Source organism: Lagenorhynchus albirostris, chromosome 11, assembly GCF_949774975.1.
Source record: "Lagenorhynchus albirostris chromosome 11, mLagAlb1.1, whole genome shotgun sequence".
In the NCBI taxonomy this organism is placed as follows: domain Eukaryota; kingdom Metazoa; phylum Chordata; class Mammalia; order Artiodactyla; family Delphinidae; genus Lagenorhynchus; species Lagenorhynchus albirostris.
The window spans coordinates 103,607,859-103,623,456 of record NC_083105.1 but is presented as its reverse complement, the minus strand read 5'-3'; the positions used below and the strand labels follow the sequence as shown (position 1 = coordinate 103,623,456).

Genomic DNA, 15,598 nt, shown 5'->3' with positions numbered 1-15,598 from the left:
TGACCCGTGGTCTTTGAACCACACACTGCAGGATGCTCCATAAATAGATAGTAACACTGTGTCCTGTGGAACACGTTGTAGGGGAGGCCATCTAGAGGGCGGCCGGAGCTTGAGGCCTGGGGCTACTTGGCTTGGTCTTTGGGGTCCTGAAGAGCAAGGTGATTTGGGGGGTTTCATCTGCAATGAGGCCGGGGCGTGGCAGGAAGGACAGTCCGGGAGGCAGACGCGATTGATGCTGTTTTAAGTCTTAAGTCAAGAGACCTCGGAGCTCTGGGGCTGGTCGTTAGCATCCTTTGGCTGATGTCAGTTCAGGGCCCAAAGAACCAGATGCATTTGGGATGAACCAAACCTGAAAGCTTCACATGTTCACTGGGTGAGGGGCTCTGAAGCTTGACAGATGGATCAAAACGGGGGGTGTTCTCCTGGCCCTTGATCGTGGCCCCCCGCATGGAGAGGGTGTTTCAGGAAGCTCAGGCCCTTGGCGAGAGAGCGTGCCCATCAGAGCCCTGCCGTCTAAGCAGCTCCTGTCACCTTGCTTTCCTACAGGGCGCCCGAGCCCCGCGCGCCTCTGCAGCCGCCCCGAGGGGGCTGCCCGCGGAGAGCCCTATGCCAGAGCCAGAGCCAGAGCTCGCCCATGGGGAGCCCACAGCCGGCACCCCTGTACAATCGCAGCCCGAAGCCAGGACGCCGCCCTCACCTGCAAGCCCACAGCGCCGGTCCCCGCTGGCCCCCCTCCCCATTTGCTCCCAGCCTCAGCCGTCCGCCGAGGCCACCGTGCCGTCCCCCACCGTGTCCCCCATCCGCTTCCAGCCTGTGCCAGCCAGAACCTCCACCCCCCTGGCCCCCCTCCCCGTGAAGAGCCAGGGGGTCACCAAGGACACACTGGGCAGCCCCCTCCCTGGGGACGAGGCCCTGAGACGCAGCGACCTGGTGGCAGAGTTCTGGATGAAGAGCGCGGAGATCCGCCGCAGCCTGGGGCTCACGCCCGTGCGACGGGGCCCTGGACCTGAGCCCGCGTTCCAGCCCGCGCCCCTGCAGGCCTGTCGAGCTGAGAAGCTCCCCCAGGGCGAGGGACCCTGGCTTCTGAAACCCACACCTGTCCCCGGGAGGCTGGGGCCGCCTGCCGCCAGGGGGACCCAGCCCTCCCCGCCCACCCCGGGGTCCCCACCTGGCAGGGAGCCGAAGGGCGCCCGGGCGGAGCACAGAGACCTGTCCAGCAGCTCGGGGCTGGGCCTGCAGGGCAGCTCCTCCCGCACCAGGACGCCCGGCAGCCAGAGCTTCAGCACATCCGACTCCACCATGCTCACGCCCCCCTCCAGCCCGCCGCCCCCACCTCCCGACGAGGAGCCCGCCACCCTTCATGGGAAGCCGGCCCTGGCGGGGCAGCTCGCAGCCTCGGAGCCCCGAGCACCGGCCGCATGCTTGCGGACCCCGCGGGAGCCCACCCGGCCGCCCCCAGAGGAGGCACCGAAGCCATTTGTGGAGAGCGTGGACGAGATCCCCTTTGCGGACGATGTGGAGGACACGTATGACGACCGCACGGAGGACTCGAGTCTGCAGGAGCCCTTCTTCACGCCCCCCTCCCGCTGGCCCTGCCCCGAGCAGCCCCTGGCCCAGGAGAGAGGCCGGGGGCCTGAGAGTGGGCTCCCGCCACAGAAGCGGGGGCTGCCGCTGGTCTCCGCCGAGGCCAAGGAGCTGGCAGCCGAGCGTATGCGCGCCCGGGAGAAGTCAGTGCGGAGCCCGGCGCTGAGGGATGCCATGGCCCGGCAGCTGAGCAGGATGAAGGAGATGGACACCGTGGCCACCGCCCCCAGGGCCCCCAGGACCCCGGCACCCCGCAGAGCCACTGCCGTGCCCCCCAAGGGCCCCGAGGAGCCCACCCCAACGCACAAAGCCACGAGTGAGGAGGTCCCGTCGCCTCCCTCGGACTCAGGGGGCCTGGACGGCTCGGTTACCTCGTCCGAGGGCTCCAGCGGGAAGAGCAAGAAGAGATCGTCCCTCTTCTCCCCCAGAAGAAACAAGAAAGAGAAGAAGCCCAAGGGTGACGGCCGGCCCCCGGAGAGGCCCAGCCCCAGCGCCCTGGAGGAAGCAGCAGCCAAGCCCAGGTCCCTGTGGAAGTCCGTCTTCTCCGGGTACAGGAAGGACAAGAAGAAGAAGGGTGATGGCAGGTCCCGCCCCAGCACCCCTTCCAGTGGGACCACTGTGGACGCCGGCAAGCCGGGGGCGTCTCCTGTCACGAGAGCAGGTACAGCAGCACGGGGGCCCCTCCCGGGCAGAGCGCACGGTGCGGGCTCTCCAGCCCCTGTAGCTCCCTCGAAAGACCCACTTCCCATGCTGCCCCCTCCCCTGGGGCTTCCTAGGGAGAAGGAGACTAAACCCAGCACCTTCTGAAACCAGCGTGCAGCTGGGCGGGGGCCGTGGGGGGCTGTGACTTCCCAGGGAGGGCCTGATGGTGAGTGGCTGGGCGCTGGCTCCAGACGGGGCCCCTTCCGTGCGTGTGGGCCCAGTCCCGCCCGGATGTGCGTCAGCATCCAGGCTCGTGGCTCCGGATGCGGGACAGACCCAAACCGGGGAGAACCACACCTCCGCTCCCCTGCCCTGGGCTGCCGTGAGTGTGGAAGTGGGGAGAGTACCCCGTGTGGCCACGGGTCACTGTCCCTGCTCTGCCTCTGCCCCCCCAGAGCTGCGGCCCCGACGCCAGCTGAGCTGCTCGGAGGACTCGGACATCTCCAGCGACGATGTCCTGGAGCGGACCTCCCAGAAGTCCAGGAGAGAGGTGGGTGGGCCGCGGCTGTGACTCCGTCCCCTGTTCAGCGCCTCACCCCAGCCGACGCGCAGCTGAACCCCGCGCCTGGCCCGTGTCCAGGCCAAGACACGGCGGGAGCTCTCCTCTGGGCCCGAGCCGCCTGTGTCAGGGCCAGTCTGAGGGGGAGCGCGTCCCTCTGACCACAGCTGTCCCCGGGCCCCAGGCGCCCTCCTCATCCACACCGACAGCGAGTCTGGGACCCCAGCCCTAGGATCCCACGAGCACCCTGTCGCCGGGGTCCATGTAGGGAATACTGAAGTCAGGGCTGCGCCCAGGACGTGCTGACCTGGCACGACATTATGTCCGGGTACGTGATAACGTCACCCCGGTTTCGCCCCGAGTACGCTATTGGAGTGCGGGAGCTGCGTGGGAAGCATCTTGTGCTGAGGACACATGAGCTCCATCTGTGGGGGGAAGGGCCGTGTCGTCTGCAGGCGACTCAGAAGAGGCACAGGTTGGCGAGGGTGTCGTCCGCCTCTCCGTCTCCTGCAGGTCTGAGCATCTTCAGAGTAAGAACTGAGGGGCGTGGGACACCCCCAGAGCATGGGGCTGCATCAGCCGGCGGGTGGGGAGCCTCCTGCAGACACCCACGGGAGCCTTGGGTCCGCGCAGTGGGGCACGTGGTTCCTCGACCCTGCTTCAGGCGGCTGTGAAACAAACCTCTGAGTTTCGTTTCATTTAAAAAAGCAAAAAACGAACTAAAAATAACTTATTTTTATTTAAAATGTTTATATAGAAAAATTAATACAGATTTTTAAAAAATCACCTGTAGCCCTGTCAACAAGAGATAACTCACGTTTCCCACTTTGCCTCAGTTTGACTCAAATACAACCAATCCATGCAGCCTGGCCCACTGGCCCGGGAGCTGGCAGCCACGTTCCCAGGGCTGAACCCCCAGAAGTCGGTGAAGCACCAGCGCGTTTCTTTTTTTAATTGAAGTGTAGTTGATTTACAGTGTTGTGTTAGTCTTAGGTGTGCAGGAAAGGGATCTAGTTATACATATATGTGTTTATATATATATACATATATTCTTTTTGAGATTCTTTTCCATTATAGGTTATTACAGAGTGTTGAGTAGAGTTCCCTGTGCTATACAGTAGGCCCTTGTTTATTATCTATTTTATATATAGTAGTGTGTGTCTGTCAATCCCAGACTCCTAATTTATCCCTCCCCCACTACCCATTTGGTAACAATTTTTTTTCTATGTCTGTGAGTCTATTTCTGTTTTGTATATAAGCTCATTTGTGTCATTTTTTTAAGATTCCACATATAAGTGATATCATATGGTATTTGTCTTTCTCTGTCTGGCTTACTTCACTTAATGTGATAATCTCCAGGTCCATCCACGTTGTCACAAGTGGCATTATTTCATTCCTTCTTATGGCTGAGTAATATTTTGCTGTATATATGTACCATGTCTTCTTTATCCATTCCTCTGTCGAAGGACATTTAGGTTGCTTCCGTGTCTTGGCTATTGTAAATAGTGCTGCAATGAACATAGGTATGCACGTATCTTTTCGAATTATGGTTTTCTCCGGATATATGCCCAGGAGTGGGATTGCTGGATGATGTGGTAGTTCTGTTTTTAGTTTTTGAGGAACCTCCATACTGTTCTCCGTAGCGGCTGCACCATTTACATTCCCACCAACGGTGTAGGAGGGTTCCCTTTTCTCCACATCATCTCCAGCATTTATTATTTGTAGGCTTTTTGATGATGGCCATTCTGACCAGTATGAGGTGATACCTCATTCTGGTTTGGATTTGCATTTCTCTCATAATTAGCTATGATGAACATCTTTTCATGTGCCTGTTGGCCATCTGTATGTCTTTGGAGAAATGTCTGTTGAGGTCTTCTGCCCATTTTTTGATTGGACTGTTTGTTTTTTTGATATCAAGCTATATGAGCTATTTGTATATTTTGGAGATTAACTCCTTGTTGGTCTCATGGTTTGCAAATATTTTCTCCCAGTCCGTTGGTTGTCTTTTTGTTTTTCTTATGGTTTCCTTTGCTGTGCAGAAGCTTTTGAGTTTAATTAGATCCCATTTGTTTATTTTTGCTTTTATTTCCATTACTCTAGGAGATGGATCCAAAAAAAAATTGCTGTGATTTATGTCAAAGAATGTTCTGCCTATTTTTCCTCTGGGACTTTTATAGTATCTGGTCTTACATTTAGGTCTTTAATCCATTTTGAGTTTTTTTTGTTTTGTTTTTTAGTTTTTAGTTTGTTTTTTTATATAGCAGGTTTTAATTAGTTATCTGTTTTATGCATATTAGTGTACATATGTCAATCCCAATCTCCCAGTTCATCCCACCACCACCACTACCACCCCACCACCCCCGCCGCTTTCCTACCTTGCTGTCCGTACGTTTGTTCTCTACATCTGAGTCTCAGTTTCTGCCCTGCAAACTGGTTCATCTGTACCATTTTTCTAGGTTCCACATGTATGTGTTGATATACGACATTTGTTTTTCTCTTTCTGACTTACTTCACTCTGTATGACAGTCTCTAGATGCATCCACATCTCTACAAGTGACCTAATTTCCTTCCTTTTTATGGCTGAGTAATATTCCGTTGTATATACATGTACTACATCTTCTTTATCCATTTGTCTGTCGATGGACATTTAGGTTGCTTCCATGACCTGGCTATTATAAATAGTGCTGCAGTGAACATTGGGGTGCATGTGTCTTTTTGAATTATGGTTTTCTCAGGGTATATGCCCAGTAGTGGGATTGCTGGGTCATATGGTACTTCTATTTTTAGTTTTTTAAGGAACCTCCATACTGTTCTCCATAGTGACTGTATCAATTTACATTCCCACCAACAGTGCAAGAGGGTTCCATTTTCTCCACACGCTCTCCAGCATTTGTTGTTTGTAGATTTTCTGATGATGCCCATTCTAACTGGTGTGAGGTGATACTTCATTGTAGTTTTGATTTGCATTTCTCTAATAATTAATGATGTTGAGCAGCTTTTCATGTGCTTCTTGGCCATCTGTATGTTTTCTTTGGAGAAATGTCTATTTAGGTCTTCTGCCCATTTTTGGATTGGGTGGTTTGTTTTTTAAATATTGAGCTGCATGAGCTGTTTATATATTTTGGAGATTAATCCTTTGTCCGTTGATTCATTTGCAAATATTTTCTCCCATTCTGAGGGTTGTCTTTTTGTCTTGTTTGCAGTTTCCCTTGCTTTGCAAAAGCTTTTAAGTTTCACTAGGTCCCATTTGTTTATTTTTGTTTTTATTTTCATTACTCTAGGAGGTGGATCAGAAAAGATCTTGCTGAGATTTATGTCAAAGAGTGTTCTGCCTATGTTTTCCTCTAAGAGTTTTATAGTCCGGTCTTACATTTAGGTCTCTAATCCATTTTGAGTTTATTTTTGTGCATGGTGTTAGGAAGTGTTCTAATATCATTCTTTTACATGTAGCTGTCCAGTTTTCCCAGCACCACTTATTGAAGAGGCTGTCTTTCCTCCATTGTATATCCTTGCCTCCTTTGTCATAGATAAGTTGACCATAGGTGTGTGGGTTTATCTCTGGGCTTTCTGTCCTGTTCCATTGATCTTTATTTCTGTTTTTGTGCCAGTACCATGCTGTCTTGATTACTGTAGCTTTGTAGTATAGTCTGAAGTCAGGTAGCCTGATTCCTCCAGCTCCATTCTTCTTTCTTAAGGTTGTTTTGGCTAGTCAGTCACCCCCTTTAATTTAATAGATAAGTGCTGGTCCTCAGGCTGTAGTTACTAGTTCCTTTGGATTTTTTCACGTGCCACATGGGGAAATTACCTGTCTCCTTTTTAACTGCCTTGTTCTGATAATGAAAACCTTCCTCACTCTGGCTTGAGGCAGGATGTGCACACATGGCCAGGTGTGGCCTCTGGGAGGCCCTGACCTGGGAGAAGTGGCTGCCCCTCTCGCTCCCTTCCTCCCTTTGAGCTAGTTAATGGGACTGCCAAGCAACTCTGTTCTAGGCTCAGTGGGTGAGAAGAGGCCACACTGACTGCTTGCAGTATCCCTGATGGAAGTCTGTTATTCGTGCCATTTAGGTCCCTTTCTTGGCGTATAATCGGGAGATGGCCACCCCCTCCCAGGGCTGCTGGGGCCTGTTCAGGGACACCAGCAGGACAGAGAACTTGGCTGACAGGCAGTCTACCCGGGTCTCCCACCACCTGCCCCCAGCCATCACCCTGCAGTGTTCGGCCAGAGAGAGGAGTCTGAACTTGCACAGAGAAAGAGCTCCTGTGACCTTGTGGTTACTTTTCACACAAGGGGACTGAGGACAGAGCACAGGAAGTTTGGGGCCAGTGAAGGAGGCACTGACTTCTCGGCAGAAGAGTGACTCCTGGCTTCACTCAGGCGGGTTCACTGAGGTGGCGCTGCTGGCGTCTCACTCCCAGCCTACACGCAGACATCCTGGCTGACACGGGAAGAGCCATCATGCGTTTTAGTCGTGCACGTTTGTTTTAAACTTGTAGCTGATTTTGCTCCATTTCTGGGTCCTATTTTTAATTTTTGATCATTGTTATTATTGCCATTCTGCTTTGTTCTCCATCACGTCCCCTTAAAAGTCGGTTTATGTTCAGGACATGATGTGCATCGAAGGCTGTGTCCTGTCCCTGTGGGAAGGCCTTGCTGCAGCCCCGCCCGGCCCGGCAGCCGAACCCTCACTAACCGTGTCTGGGCACGCGTGGACGGCGGCAACGGACAAGGACGGGGAGGTGCCTTGCTTGTCGCAGGCTGGGGGGCCATGTGGTGCTTTTGCTCCGGATGCCAGTGGGGACAGGGAGGCCCCTCTGGGCCTGGGCGCCACAGGAACGGGGAGTTTTTGAGCCCTTGGCTCCGTGACCTGCAGGGTACATGCTCGGGGAGTCCCGAGACGGTCCTTAAGTGGTGGCTCTCCACTAGCACTGGAACTCTTAGAATAAAGATTACCAGGATAAACTCCTGAGTTAAATTCGGAAGCTCCTTTAAAGTCTGCAAAGGCTCCTTTTTCGTTTTCTTGGAGGCAGTAAAGAAGGTGTCCCTCAGTGTCGCCCGCATTCACCCACTGTGCCCTCCGCGCCACGCTCGCAGGTGCAGCTGTGCTGTCTGGCTGGGAGCCCCTCCGTTGTTGACAGCCCCACAGCCCTGCCAGAGCACATCCTCGCTCCTCTTGGTGTGCAGACCCCTGATCTGTCCAGGTTCACCGGCACCCTTCTTCCAGCTGCATTAGTTGGTTTGGGTTCGCTCAGACTTAGAATAGAAGCACCCTGTTGCCTTCAGGCGTGGCTTCTTCAAAGAACCTTGCCAGTAGTGCTCATCTGAAAAAGGTGGCTTTTGATACTAAACCAAAAAGTAGCAGGATCCTGGGTTTTCTTTTTCCTTTCCCTGTGTGCCCCCTACAAGCAAGAGGCTTGGGGGAAACATTTGATCAACATGTTTACCCCCACTGTCTTAAAGAAGAGCAGATGTCCTTACATGGGAAACTGGTGATCTCAGCAGTAAAGGCGCCCCACCCTCCTGTCCTAACTGCCCAGCAGTCATTGTGCAGCCAGCCTCCTGTCCCTGCCCCATGGGAGCGTCTCCCATGGATCTCCAGGTGCCCCCTGGCCCGTGGAGCTCCTGCCAGGCTGAGGGTCTGGGCGTCTGCGCACACCTCGCCCCCGCCTGCCCTGCGGCCTCCGTGACCCTGACTGAATAAACCCCTATCGTCCCCTGCAGCCGAGGACTTACACGGAGGAGGAGCTGAACACCAAGCTGACCCGGCGTGTGCAGAAAGCAGCCCGGAGGCAGGCCAAGCAGGAGGAGCTGAAGCGGCTGCACCGCGCCCAGGTGAGCCGCTGGGAGTCCGCACCCACAGGAGGGCGGGAGAGGAGGCGAGCAGGGCCGCCACTCGTGCAACTGCAGAAACCTCGCGGGGGGCGCTGGCTGGGGGAGAGGGAGGGGCCCGGCTTTGAGTCTCCTAGACCCTAGCTCTGGAAGAACCACTGTAAAGCCAGCTCCTGCGTTTGTCAGAGCTGTTAGCAAGAGGCAGCTGTGACTGGCTGGCCTCCGACGCGCCTGGGAGTTAGAGGTTGGAGCTGTCCTCAGGGTCCCAGGCCTTTCAGTTTTTTTTGTTTGTTTGTTTGTTTTTTTGCGGTATGTGGGCCTCTCACCGTTGTGGCCTCTCCTGTTGCGGAGCACAGGCTTCCGAGGCACAGGCTCAGCGGCCATGGCTCACGGGCCCAGCCGCTCCGCGGCACGTGGGATCTTCCCGGACCGGGGCACGAACCCGCGTCCCCTGCATCGGCAGGCAGGCTCTCAACCACTGCGCCACCAGGGAAGCCCTCATCATTACTTCTTTTAAGTGAGGAACTCTTCTACCACAGGTCCTTCCAAGGACCCATCAATCCTCTGAGGATATTTTTTTAAGCTGGAAAATGCCAAAGTCTAGCTTTCCCACATCTACTTCAGTCCCATACTTATTGTAAAAAGACAAGCCCAGTCCAAAGCAGGAAAGGAAAAAAAAGGATGACTGCTATCAGAGAGGTAGATTGCTTACTGTACCACGTCCCACAGTGACGTCTATCACAGTGCCTGTAAGGTTCAATTGTACTCCAGGAACCAGTTTATATGACCGTCTCCAGATCTGTGAGTTCCCAAGGACAAGGACCATGCCATATCTTATTCCCGGCATTAAAGCGGTCAAGATATGAAGGAACAAAACGAACCACTTTTAAAAAGCCACTATTCGGGCTTCCCTGGTGGCGCAGTGGTTGAGAGCCTGCCTGCCGATGCAGGGGACACGGGTTCGTGCCCCGGTCCGGGAAGATCCCACATGCCGCGGAGCAGCTGGGCCCGTGAGCCATGGCCGCTGAGCCTGCGCGTCCGGAGCCTGTGCTCCGCAACGGGAGAGGCCCGCGTACCGCAAAAAAAAAAAAAAAACCACTATTCTCTTCTCCCTCTTTTTTTTTTGCGGTACGCGGGCCTCTCACTGTTGTGGCCTCTCCCGTTGCGGAGCACAGGCTTCCGACACACAGGCTCAGTGGCCATGGCTCACGGGCCCAGCCGCTCCGCAGCAGGTGGGATCTTCCCGGACCGGGGCACGAACCCGTGTCCCCCGCATCGGCAGGTGGACTCTCAACCACTGCGCCACCAGGAAAGCCCCCAGACTTTTTTTTCTAACAAAAAATAATTTTTTAACGCAAAGTATTAAATGATACCTAAATACAATGTGGTTTTTTAATGAAATCGTATGTATATAGCTGTGTTCATAAAGATTCGGACAATAATCAAAAGCTCTACAGCAGCAAGAAACATGAACAGCAAATCCATTCCCAGCGAAGAGATTCCTTTGGTTTTCCAAAACCAGCTTTCTCGTCCTTTCCCCGGACGTTACTCTGGATCTGCGTTCCCTGCATGACCGGATCCCTGGATTTTATTTCATTTTCTGTGTGAAGATATGTCCCTGCCGCTGCTTCGGGGTGGGAGGTCGTCCCGGGTGTCAATCATCCCCGAGAAGCCTCACTCCGTGCAGAGTGGAGCCATGTTTTCTCATTGAGGTAGAGTTGGTTTACGATGTTGTGCTAATCTCTGCTGTACAGCGAAGTGATTCAGTTATCTACGTGTATGCATTCCTTTTATACTCTTTTCCATGATGGCTTATCCCAGGAGATTGGCTGTGATTCTCTGTGCTGTACACCAGGACCTTGGTGTTCATCCATCCTACGTCTAATAGTTTACAGCCACTAACCCCAAACTCCCGGTCCCTCACCCCAGCCCCTGACCCCAGCAAGCGCAAGTCTGCGCTGGGCAGTTTTAATCTTGTCGAAGCAGGATCTGTTTGAGACTCTCAAGAGCCCCGCTGGGGTGTTTGCACCCTCGTGTGCTCGTGCCGCGCTCTGGGCACCCGCCCGCTTCGCCCTTCTCCCTCCTTCACGCTGTCATGTCGCCCGCAGATCATCCAGCGGCAGCTGGAGCAGGTGGAGGAGAAGCAGCGCCAGCTGGAGGAGAGGGGCGTCGCCGTGGAGAAGGCGCTGCGTGGGGAAGCAGGTACCGGCTGGGTTCCTGGTGGACAGGGGATCCCTGAGGAATGCCCACCCAGCCCCGCGGGAGGCTAGTTCCTGTCCTGCCCCTGGGAGTCAGCTAGTCTCCAGCAGGATTCTCTCTCTGGTCCCCTCGTCACTGAGAGCCGGGGCTTCTGTTAAGCAAAGGAGGAGAAAGGCTCATGCATCTCAGGGCTGGCCGTCCCCTCGGCCCACCATCTGCTGCTGACGCCCTGGGCCTCCTCTCTCCTCCCTCCTCCCCATCTTTTCCTTGAGAAGACAGTGACTGGAACGGGGCAGGCTGTGCACAAGGAACCATCACAGAACTGCTCGTGCAGGCCACCCCCGCCCCCCGCCCCAACGGGTGGAGCTGGTGCCCCGGGTGGACCAGGCTCTGTCCTGGAGGCTGGGCACTCAGGGCAGAGCCCAAGCAGAGCAGACCCTGGGACGTGGCTGTGAGGGCCATGTGCTGGTAACTGCCCTTCCTGGGGCAGAGCCATGGGGGCAGTGCAGTCACACCACTGTCCCCAGAGCCTGTGGGTGGGCCCAGCACAGTGGGGCTTGGAGAGCAAAGAGGTGCCGAGGGCCCAGGAGGCCCTCTTGGTTCAGGACCTTGAAACCACTGGATCAGCCCCAGCTGTAGCCCCAACCCAGGCACAAGCGATTCCTCCCTGCCTTCCCAAGTCCCCGAATCTGGAGCTTCCATCCCTTTGTAGAGAGCACGGGCCTCCAGGGTCAGCACTAGAGTCGTGGGACCAGGGATGAGGACAGGTGGTGACGTGGCTTTCCTTGGGAAGGGGGGCGGGTCCTCTGGGCTTTGGGCTGAGGGTAAACTGAAGGCGAATCAGGAGGAGGCAGCCACGAATGCGGCCTGTCGCTGCCTCTGATCTTGCTGGAAGACTGACCAGTGGTTGGCCTCCGAGTGAGCGGCTGGTGTCGGGATGCGTTTGTGGGGTTCTGGAGGACTGGGGTCAGGCACAGAGGAGGTGTCTCCCGTCCTGACCCTTCACGGCCACGGAATGCAGCTAGCAGTGGACTCAGGGTGACCTTCAGGTGAAGACAGGACACGAGGCAGGAAGATGAGGCTGTGATGTCTTGTGCCTGATGCTGGACTCACTGTGCCACCAGATGAAATGTGAGAACTTGACTCCGGAGGCGAGCCAGCCCCTGTGCCCGGGAGCGGGGACTCAGGTTCACCCGGCAGGGCCCCCGCCCTGCGTGCCCTGACCCGGCCTCCTCTGTCAAACGTGACCACCTGGATGGAGCAGCCCTGCAAGCAGTGGGAACGGGGACCCGCGGGCCCTGCCCTCTCTGCTTGCAGAAGATGCCAGGAGGAGCCTGGACCCTCAGATTCCTCCTGCCGAGGTGGAGAGGGGCCACAGTTTGCGTAAGTGCCCCTGTGCCCCACAGGGCTCTGAGGTTCAGATGCACACCCAGCGCTGATGGTTCCGCCTGGCATTCAGATGTCTGTCAGCTGCCCTGCGGTTTGTCCATGGTGGCCCCTCGGCATTTCCACAGCAGGCTGCATTCCTCAGTCTGCTGCCTGCCAAGGGGCCAGAGAAAAGGGACCACTGAAGATTGAACTGGGATTTTGCTGAAATTCCACTTACTAGTTGTTTACATAATTCCCTTTTTGTAAACACATACAACCAGAATTTCGTCTAAGTCAGTGGTTTTCAAACTTTTTTAAAAAGCAGCAGAACGCTTTTTTACAAGACAAATTATGAGTTCAAGTTTAACTCAAAAAAAAATTACTCTTAAATGTTAATAAACACAATTTGAAAATGCAGGTTGTGGAGAGCTGCAGGGTTAATACCCTCCATGTCCAGTCCAGCCCTGGACGTAGGGTGGGCACCTGATGCGCAGAGGTGGGGGCAGGTCATATACAGCCATGGGAATCTCAGGACATGCACAGTGAGAATGGTCTGGGTGTCTGCAGCTTAAAGTCGGAGTTGCTCTCTCAGTGGAATCACTACAGATCCAACTGCAGTTCAGATTCTTTATGAAGAAGAGATCAGATAAATACTCCCAAACATACAGTGAACCCAGAACCAGATGTGCTATGTGTTGTGGCACCTGGAGGACCACCCTGGTACCTGGAGGATCACCCTGGCACCTGGAGGACCTCCCTGCACCTGGAGGACCACCTTGGCACCTGGAGGACCACCTTGGCACCTGGAGGATCACTCTGCACCTGGAGGACCACCCTGCACCTGGAGGACCACCCTGGCAGGACACTCCGAGAGTGAGACCCTGCTAGCAGGCCAGGATTGAAGTTGATGAATGAAGTGTCATTTTCCCACGCGTCACAGGCAGGGCAGACACTCGCACACAGAGGGCAGAAGAAGCCTGGTCCTGGGGCCTCACAGAAGCAAGTTTACCTGCAGCACAGATTAACATGTTGATGGGCTTCAGTGGGTTACACATTGGCGGATCAAAGATTCGAACATGGTGTGTCCTGTTTAAGTTTTTTTTTTTTTAATTTATTTATTTTTTTACTTTTGGCTGTGTTGGGTCTTTGTTGCTGCGCGCAGGCTTTCTGTAGTTGCGGCGAGCGGGGCTACCCTTCCTTGCAGTGCGCGGGCTTCTCATTGCTGTGGTCTCTCTTGCGGAGCACGGGCTCTAGGCACGCAGGCTTCAATACTTGTGGCTCATGGGCTCTAGATCACAGGCTCAGTAGTTGTGGCGCACGGGCTAGTTGCTCCGCGACATGTGGGATCTTTCCGGGCCAGGGATGGAACCTGTGTCCCCTGCATTGGCAGGAGGATTCTTAACCACTGCACCACCAGGGAAGCCATGTTTAAGTTTTTTTATGAGTTAAAAGTAGTTGTGAATCGGGTATTTGGGAGACCCCAGAACAGCACTTGAAGAGCCGGAAGCTTCCAGAGAGCAGGTTGAAACCACAATTGTGGTCAAGAGTCTGCTAAGCTTCCCAGAACTTCTGTCCAAATACACGTCTCCTGTTTCAAAGACGGGCTGTGGTACCTCCGTTGGGAGATTCCCACAATGCGTTTGGAAACACTCGACACAGGAACCCAGTACTTCGCTTTTCTTCTTTTAAGCACATCACTTCCTAGGCTCCCTCTTGGCAGAAGCCCCTGGGTCTCTGCTCCCACCTGGCAGAGGTCGTCTTTGAGGCTCAGCTGTGCCTTCTCTTGGGCTTCTGTATCCCATGCCTCCTGCTCGTCTGCTTGCTCGCGGCCGAGCCTTTGAGGAGGCCACTCGGGCTGAGTAGTGCTGGTCAGCTCCTTCCCTGAACTGGCCATTCGGTCTCACCCGATGGGCTCTCTGAGGGGTCAGACTGGTGGCCTAGCTGCCTTCCAGAGAAGGCTCGCGTAGTTCTGAGTCTCACGTATATCCGCACAGCAAGTTTAGCTTCAGAGCCTTGGATAAGACGGAGACTCGTGAGGTTTCTGGTCTGGGGCAGCTGGGAAGCCCTCTTTGTCTCTGGAACCCACTGGATCAGCCTCAGTCTGCTTTCCGGTGTGTGTGTTTTGGAAGGAGGAGCCCTCGTGTGGAAGCAGAGGCTGCCAGGACCAGCTGTCAGACTGTGGGTTGTGGAGGAAAAGGTAGCGAACCGCAGCCGACTCTACTCTGCGTGCGTTACGGTCCTGGGGGCCGCCCTCGCTCACAGCGCCTGTGTCGGGGTCCTGGAGTATGATGAACAAGAATACGTTGCCGCCCGTTGCCTGCTCTTAGGGGGGCTGGAGACCTTGGGGGCCTGAACGCAGAAGAAACAGGGCCTCCTTTATCTCAGACCGTCCAGCAGAAGTGCTTCTGCTTCTGGTGGGGTCGGTGTGGACAGGGCAAGCTGAGGGCTGGTTCCTGACACAGCTTTTTTAGGGTGTTCACGTTTCGCCTTCAGCCCCTCAGCCTGGGGCTTCTCATATTCAGAAATTAGGGAGGTTCGTAGCCTTTGATCTGCCCTTGAGTTTTTTAGAATCTGAGATGAGGTTGAGTCCCAGCAGGATTCCCAACCAAGCCAAGGCTTCTGTCCTGGCCGATCGCTTTCTGTCAGTGCAGTCACCTGTGGTTTTCTGTGGCCGCCCCTCGCACCCAGAGGTCTGTGGCTACAGTGTGCACGTGGGGGGCGGGGGGGCACCCGGGGGGACACATGCTTTCCAGCTGCCGCCTGTCCCCCTCCTGCTACGTCTCTGGGTGTTTCTTATGCTTCACGCCGTTCATTGCTCGAGGCTCGGGGGGACCAGAGGGTTATCTGATTCAGTAACTCTCTTCACCGATTCCTTGTTGTAGACTATTGGGGAGAGTCTTATTACACTGACCTCATCGACTTGCGTCTGGGTGGTATGTATGCAGCCCTGTTGCTGAACTAACCCTGCTGATGCCCCCTCCCCGCACCTGCTCACAAACAGCAAGAAGTCATCCCGCTAACCAGCAGGTGGCAAAGCACAGGCCCTTTTCCGGCTCCAAGGGAGCAATGCCCGGCCTCCCCCTGCCCGCATGTGCTCCAGGGGGAGACCTGAGACAGCTTTTGCTGCCCGGGGTTATTTTAATGTTTTATAAATAAAAGTTCACCTACCCCAGCCTGTCAACCTCAAATCTTCACTCTGGTCCCACTAATATGGTTGGGTTGTTTGACGGTAGGAACACACACGACACACTCAACACGCACGCATACACACACACTCTACCATGACCTCCCCTCGAAGCACATCCCTCCCACTCCCCCCAGAGAGCTCACTGCCAACCACACTGGGGAACCAAACACACAGAGAGCTCGGCCTGCACTGTCTCCATCAGGGCGTGCTCAGGCACCCCCTGAGAGGTCAG

At 55.0% G+C, this 15,598-nt stretch overlaps 1 protein-coding gene across 15 annotated transcripts in view; it reads left to right on the top strand.

The window, feature by feature from the left end:
* MICAL3 (microtubule associated monooxygenase, calponin and LIM domain containing 3) overlaps positions 1–15,598 on the top strand; it is a 175,206-nt gene that overhangs the window by 148,558 nt on the left and 11,050 nt on the right. For 10 of the 15 annotated variants that reach the window (XM_060164477.1, XM_060164476.1, XM_060164479.1 and 7 more), the window contains 5 exons: positions 547–2,245; positions 2,682–2,776; positions 8,505–8,615; positions 10,721–10,814; positions 15,062–15,112. In XM_060164477.1, the coding sequence (XP_060020460.1) occupies positions 547–2,245; positions 2,682–2,776; positions 8,505–8,615; positions 10,721–10,814; positions 15,062–15,112 (2,050 nt within the window). The remainder of the gene's footprint in view (positions 1–546; positions 2,246–2,681; positions 2,777–8,504; positions 8,616–10,720; positions 10,815–15,061; positions 15,113–15,598) is intronic. The other 5 variants (XM_060164481.1, XM_060164478.1, XM_060164485.1 and 2 more) reach the window with 1 other exon arrangement.